Below are 8,086 nucleotides of genomic sequence, written 5' to 3' on the forward strand. Positions count from 1 at the left end.
GTTGAAAGTGGAGTTTCCGGTATGCCATCATCGTTGGTCGGAGTGGCATAGCATCTAGTCAGAGGATGGGGATCTTGGTTCTTCCTTGATGGGTAAGTTGGAAAGGAAGGCATATGATGGATGAGGATTTGGTGGTAGGTATTTAGTTGGGTGGTATTGTGGTTCCTTAGAGGGTTGGTAAGTGGGGATCTCAGATGGATGGTACGTCGGTATTTCAGAAGGATGATACATTGGTATGGTTGGTGGATGGTAACTTGAGTGCCTTGGTGGTTCAATTCTTTGTTTTGGTGGACTTTCGGGAACGTCTATTGGATAGTGTTTACTTCTGGGGTAGTATACAGGTTTGGTTAAATCATGTTCCACATCTTGGTCAAAGTATGCCTCATAGTATCCTTCACTCATGTTATCCTCGGGGTAAGGTTCGGCGATTCCGGCCTCTTTTACCTTGCGCACATAATTCTCTATATGAGCTTTGAATGACATTTATTAAGGGTGGTTTAGAATGTGGAGGAAAAGAAAAAGGTTACCAGCCTATCTTATCCCTATAACAAATAAACAATTATTTCATATACTTGGATCGAAGCTTGGGTATTGTTTTATGATACCCAATTCCCTAAGATTGATGGCTCTGATACCAACACTTGTCACACCCCAAAAAACGGCCTAGGAGCGTGACGACTATGTTGGTACCACATTTGTAAATATATCAGAGTTGCGTTAATTTAGCGGAAGACTTATAAACTTGTGGATTAAAGTTGTAAATAATTACATATACAAAAGTCGGGATTATAAAAGGTTCCTGATTAAGTTTAATTGTTTTACAAAACCAGCATTTATATAACTTAAGTTTATACAAAACGAATCCGAGCCATCGGATATTAGTAGCACTTCGTTACTCCAAGCGCTATCATTGTTCACCTGCAAAATGTAAATAAAATATGTCAGCAACGAATGCTAGTGAACACGCTGACGCTAAAATATTTTCTTTTACTTTATTACCCCTCGAGACTACGCCTGCCTCGGCCCATCGTGTCTTAGGAATAACAAAGTTAAATAACACATTATAAACTCGAGCCTCTACACTAGGTCACCTCAGCAAACGCCGCAGCGTTCGACTTAGTTAAGTACCCGTAAGTATACACATGGTTGTGCTTCCTATAGGAAAGCGTCCTACGACCAAGCGTGGTGCGATGTGCTCACCGCGTACTACCACATATGTAAGGATCCAGACACACATATACTACATCCTGAGGGCTAGGCTTATACCCTTATTTATAACGGTTTTAGGAACATATAGTTCCTTGTAAACAATTTTCATATAACATGTTTGACTCATTTGAAAACAAGTTTATAAAAGTTTGAGGGCGTATTCACCTTTTCGCTTTGGGATCGGCTTCACTCACCGTCCGAGGATCTTTCCCTATTTTATCTCGCACCTATAGTACGAGTATAAATATTTGTTAGTCGGATATACAATCCGGCTTAAGACCTTTAGTCTTATTTTATATCTCTACCTCGATGAACCTTTAGTTCATAAATCTCTTTTACTTGAAAACCTTTAGTTCAAAAGTAATTATAAACCTTTAGTTTATATATAAAACCCAACGTTTCTTCTTCTCCAAGAAACGTATTCTTTTCTTTTTTGTTATTTAAGAATACTCATTATTACTTAAATAATATTTTCATAACAAAGAATATACATATATACTTACACACATATATACATATTTACCATTCAATCTTTTATTTTTTCTTTGTAATGTTTATTTCTCTTTTATCGAGGTATCGAGCATAACCTCGACTTAAGGCTTAAGTCTTTAATATAATATTATATTATATTTATTTGTCGTTATGCCTAACCTTATTGGCGTATTGAAAACCCTAGGAACTCGAGCAGTACTCCAACGCCGCTTGGTTTCCTTCGTTGTCTTGGTCATATCTCCTTGTCGCCGAACGAAGCGTTCGACTTAGTTAAGTACCCGTAAGTATACACATGGTTGTGCTTCCTATAGGAAAGCGTCCTAAGACCAAGCGTGGTGCGATGTGCCCACCGCGTACTACCACATATGTAAGGATCCAGACACACATATACTACATCCTGAGGGCTAGGCTTATACCCTTATTTATAACGGTTTTAGGAACACATAGTTCCTTGTAAACAATTTTCATATAACATGTTTGACTCATTTGAAAACAAGTTTATAAAAGTTTGGGGGCGTATTCACCTTTTCGCTTTGGGATCGGCTTCACTCACCGTCCGAGGGTCTTTCCCTATTTTATCTCGCACCTATAGTACGAGTATAAATATTTGTTAGTCGGATATATAATCCGGCTTAAGACCTTTAGTTTTATTTTATATCTCTACCTCGATGAACCTTTAGTTCATAAATCTCTTTTACTTGAAAACCTTTAGTTCAAAAGTAATTATAAACCTTTAGTTTATATATAAAACCCGACGTTTCTTCTTCTCCAAGAAACGTATTTTTTTCTTTTTTGTTATTTAAGAATACTCATTATTACTTAAATAATATTTTCATAACAAAGAATATACATATATACTTACACACATATATACATATTTACCATTCAATCTTTTATTTTTTCTTTGTAATGTTTATTTCTCTTTTATCGAGGTATCGAGCATAACCTCGACTTAAGGCTTAAGTCTTTAATATAATATTATATTATATTTATTTGTCGTTATGCCTAACCTTATTGGCGTATTGAAAACCCTAGGAACTCGAGCAGTACTCCAACGCCGCTTGGTTTCCTTCGTTGTCTTGGTCATATCTCCTTGTCGCCGAACGATATCACCAATTCTTCAATACTCGTTGACATGCTTTTCGAGACTCATTGCCATGAACACACCTTCTTGGTTGTATGCGGGTGGAGGGTGGCACGTATTTTGAGGAAACGTCGGCACAGAAATTGAAGAAATCGGGCACGGTTATCGAGGAAACAAGGCACGAACTTCGAGGTATGATAATATGGTTAGAGATATGTTAGAGAGAGAAATGAAGGCTGAATTTGGTGTGCCTTGAATGAGATCCCGGACTTGCTATTTATAGGCAAAATTTGGGATCTCATCGCGGTACGCGACGGTGTCCTTGGTACCCGTCGTGTAGCGCGACGTAGCCCTGCGCAGTCACTGCGTAGGTCTGCCGTGTCGCCACGTGGCAGACGGTGTGCCACGTGTTGACAAGTGGCGGACGTCGTGCCGTGTGTGGACACGTGGCGACCGGTGTGCCACGTGGCAGGCCACGCGTCTCACTGTCATATACCCCATCGCGTATCGCGATGGGTCTCTCTTCTGATCCATCGCGTAGCGCGATGGGTCAGGAAATCAAAATTTTCATTTTTAACCATCAGGTTTGGAATTTGGCAATTTTAGTCCCTAGACTTTAAAAAGTTTACATTTTGAACTCAAAATTTCTCGATGTTACACAGCGTGTAAACCCAATTACTCCAAGCCCATCCCCTCCATGTGGCAAGAATTCTTTCGGAACCTTGTGGGGGTTTTAGGTCAATTCCAACAAGCGTATGCCACCGATAGGGGAGAACATCACTGTCATAAGATTCAAAGTCAGGTAAGATGAGTGAAATGCGGGTGATAAGTCCTTTCGATTCCGACGACAACCAGTTACACCCAATGCCATTAAAAGAAAAAAATATTTATCTCACGAACAAAAGATAAAATAATATCGATATCATCTCACTCAACGCAAAGCAGGTATGCAAAACCCTAAAATCGTATCAATCTAATCTCACAGCCTCAAAATCCTAAATTTTTCTTTGATCTCATGAACTCAAGCCAAATCTGGTATGCAAACATTATAATTTTATGATGATTGTTGTTGCTGGTTTGATTTTAGAAAAAGGTTGTGTAAATGGCGGTTGGTTGTTGTAACTAATTATTAGCGCACCCAAAATTTCATCTTCATGAAATGAATGTTAAGATCAAACCCAATGCAATACAACTATGATGCATTTGTGAGTTATGACATCGATGATGAGTTGAAGAAGAAAAGAGGTTAAAAAAATCCTTAACTAAGTGTATGCGTGATGCGTTGTAGTATTATGAGGGGAATAAGAAAGACTGGGCAGAAAGGGAATGAATGAAAATAGTGATGTGACGTGTTTATTAATTTACCACCAAAATTCGTTTATCTACAAAGGATTATTGTTTGATTTTCATTATATTAGCATAACCTAAATATCTTTTATTTGTATAGTTTTTAAGTTTTTTTTATTTGTATAGTCAAATTCAGATCTTCCAGATGACATCACTTTGTTTGGGTTTTAACCAAAACTGATCTAAATAAAATTATGTTTGGTTAGACAATCCCGATTTAGCATAATTAAATTAAGCAAAAAAAGGTACGTCTCAGATCCGAATAAACCAATCCAAACACCCATATATCTGATTTTCGAACGGTAAATTGTTATCCCCTAATCACTCCAATATTTTTCTAAGTTTAACCACACGTAATTACTATATTGATTTACTAATTATCTAAAAAAACCTTAGTAAAAGATGAAAGTCAACTCAATAGCTTAAACAGTGAAAAATGGATCAAAACATGAAAACCCCTTAAACCCTAACCGGCGAGCATGGGGAGCAGCAGTCAAGCTCTTCTCGGACTCGAAAAAAATCCTTCTTCCAAAGGTATGCTTTCTTAGACACATTGATAGCATCAACTCCTATGCTAAACTGCTAATTAACGACCGGTTTATAAGCAGAATCAACGCTTCTTGTTTGCAAATCAGATGACAATGGTTTGTTGAAGAAGCTCGAAGCCGCGAAAGCTAAAACTAAAGCTAATGCATTTCCTGTTACCAAACCTACAATTGCCGCTCCTCTTCCTAGCCAAGGTTACATTTCATTTCATATATGCGTTTCTATATTACTCCCTCCGTCATATGTCAATATTTCCTTTTTTGTCTGTCCAATTACAGATATCGACTTTCAAAATTTATTAGTCAATTTCCAAGTTTATCCTTAAACACACACAACTAACATTAATAAACAATATTGATAGACCTAATTTTCAAGGGCATTATTGTCATTTGGTAAGCAAAAAATGTGATCATTCAATATACCTTGAATTTTGTGTTTTGAAACCATGACACTTATGATTGGACGGAGAGAGTATATGTTTAATATCAATGACTTGTGCAAATTTGTTTCCGGTATCTGTTAATTACAAAATTCTACTAGTTGACTTACGGGACCTCAAGCTTGACCTTGGCTTTTTCAAGCTCTTTTTCTGAAGCTTAAAGCTTCGCTCGTGAGCTATTTATTCAAGCTCAGGCTCGACTCTTTTATTATTTATTAATTAATTTATATATTTTTCTAATTATATTATATATTTTGTGGAAGACCTTAAACGAATTATTGATATTTTGATGTGAATTCATGTTTGAAAATGGTGTTTGTTATACAAAGATGAATGCATCGATCATCATCTCCACACGAATGTGTGTAATTAGTTTATCAGTTCCTTCTTTAGAGCAAACAGGATGTTCATGTTGTTTTCATTGCTTCAGTTATGAGCAAAGCAAGGGATTTTTTAGGAGTTATGGCAGAATCAAATAAGAAGTTGCAGCAAGATGCAATGGTATGCAAATATTATTTTGTTCATTGTTTAACATGTTTATAGAATATATGCATCTTACCAAATTGTACATTTATATGTGCAGAACTCCAAGAATTATGATATTGAGGCACTCACTCGAGATGAATCAGAATATATTGAAATGGTTTGTTAGTCTCCTTATTTACCTTTATATCATTTAAAATTCTATTATCACATTGTCACTTAACTAACTTGCAGGATTTAATGTTGGGTGTTGCGGATCTAAACACCCCCGAGGCTGTTGCAGCTGCTGAATCCGCCATTACTGGTTCTCAACCAATAGTATCTCTTGATGCTAGTAGCAGTGAATCTGAATCAGAAGATAGCTCTGATGATGACAGTTGCAATGATGAAACTAGCAAGACGATCCGATCTTCTGTAAAGTCAAACGGTCAAACGGCTAGTGATAAATCAGCAAATGCGATGTCTGAAAACGGTCAAAAAAGAAACGAGCAAATATTATTGAGCTCCAATAGTTGTAATCAGTTTTTGACACTTGACTTGTTAGATGGGCTAAGAAGAAAGAGCAAATGACAAATGTACCTTTAAAACTCTAATTGTTTTTAAGAGTTGGTTTCGAAATTTCATGGGGTCTGTTTCGAAAGCTCATGAAGGGTGATCGGGATTTTAGCAAGCATATAACACTAATATTGCTATTATGAAGAGCGGTTGCCCCCATTCTTTCAGTTTAGGTCCACCATTATTGTCATGATACTCCACATCTTCTTCCTTTTCCGCTATAGTGAAATCCAGTAACTGACCTCTTTATCAACCATCTATAATCAAGATTCACGCACACTTCCCAATATCAATCGATGTCATTTCTTATGGTTTAACTTAATGAAGTTATTTATATTCAATTGAAACAAATATGAAAATAGGTTCTATTAAATCATACTGTTAAAACTCATAATTTCTTCATCATCACTTGGGATGGTAGCGAGCTCCATGTTGAAATGGTGCTCTTTATGAGAAGTTTTTCATATTAAACGATTTGCATCAAACGCTTTACAATGAAGTGACAGGTAAGTGGACAACAAGCTGCACCGCAACCCCTTTTAGATAGCAAACCCAATCCTACTAAAAACAAAGTTTCAGTTCTTATGAGCCGATAAATTACTATACACGACTTTCTAAACTTTGTTCAAAAGGTTCATGGCATGTGGAGTCTGAGGGACTGAGTGACTGACGGTTGTTTAAGTTTGGTTGTGAATAAATAATGTAAATTAAGGAGTGGATTTAGTGGTCTTTGAATTTGCCGTTAAAAATAATGAGTCATCAATTCAGAATATCAAATTTCTCAACTTGGAAATAATGAGTCAAAGTCAAAGTTTCTTAAAATCAAAGTTGAACATGGTTTCCTAAAAAGGATAGCCGAAAAGCATGAGACAAAATGTAGGTAAACGGTAGGTACAAATCACTTGTCGTGTTGCACAATAATTAAAATGGTACTCAAGTATCACATAACATTTATTTAATGCTTTTTTTAAACCGTCAACCAATAGAAAATTATCTAGGTATTCTGTATGAGGTGATCTCACGTCAGTTGGTCTAACTCAACCATACAGAGAAGCGCCTTCAAGTTATCTCATGTTTAGGTGAAAACTCATTCGCCCGAAGACCCAATGATAGAAAAATCCGGACGCGTTCAGTATCGAACTGTAGATTACAAAAATCTCATTCTTCCTTTATTTAAATGTTGTTAAAAGGGTTTTTTAAAGAAAAAGAAAAAGCATCCCATGTTTATTGCAATCGTGTCACCTCATAGATATGCCTAAATGGTGTAAAGGATTTTTCTTTATGTATTATGAAATTGAATGTCTAATTAAGTAATTATTATAACTTCATGATAATCGGAGCAAATTGTGTATTATCAATTTACATATTTAGCCCTTTAAAGTGTATGAATATACTATAAAAAGTATTTAAAAATTGATTTATTTGTTGTATAATACATGTGTAAAAATCATGAGTATAAACCATATGAGAGGGTATTCAATTTCTACACAACTTCAGTTGTGAAGATTTTGGACTTCTAAAACTGGGTCCACACACAAACATGCTTAGCAAAATCTCGTTAATACCAAATATATTAGTAGAGTTTGAAGATGATAAGATTGTAACAATCTAAAATTTCTGTAACACTGGTGTATGGTATTAGGGTAGTGTACGTTGTCCCATGTGTGACTGAGCTTGAATGATTCATTAAAGTATTATGACCGATTGAAAATTTTTATTGGGTTGTAACTTGTAAGTTTAAAAAGTATAAGTCATCAACTATTACATGTACCAATAATCCTACTTCAAAGTATCAGTTGTCCTCAAGCCTACGTGTGTGTACACATTTGTATATGGGGTCAAGTTATTCTATAAAAGAGAACAAAAATGAGAAGTATGAGAATGATTTGTAGCAAAAAATAAAGCATAACTCAAAATTTAATAAAAAACTG

General features: G+C 35.8%; 1 protein-coding gene across 1 annotated transcript; it reads left to right on the plus strand.

The window, feature by feature from the left end:
• Nucleotides 1-4,611: 4,611 nt before the first annotated feature.
• Nucleotides 4,612-6,170, plus strand: LOC143547684 (uncharacterized). Its single transcript, XM_077039047.1, has 5 exons — nt 4,612-4,666; nt 4,741-4,872; nt 5,548-5,618; nt 5,701-5,760; nt 5,835-6,170. Exons 1-5 carry the CDS (start codon nt 4,612-4,614, stop codon nt 6,168-6,170), a joined length of 654 nt encoding a protein of 217 aa, XP_076895162.1.
• The last annotated feature ends 1,916 nt before the right edge of the window (nt 6,171-8,086 follow it).

This window comes from Bidens hawaiensis, unplaced genomic scaffold (assembly GCF_021521415.1).
Source record: "Bidens hawaiensis isolate Kalapana, Puna unplaced genomic scaffold, B.hawaiensis_p1.1 tig00014775_1, whole genome shotgun sequence".
NCBI lineage: Eukaryota > Viridiplantae > Streptophyta > Magnoliopsida > Asterales > Asteraceae > Bidens > Bidens hawaiensis.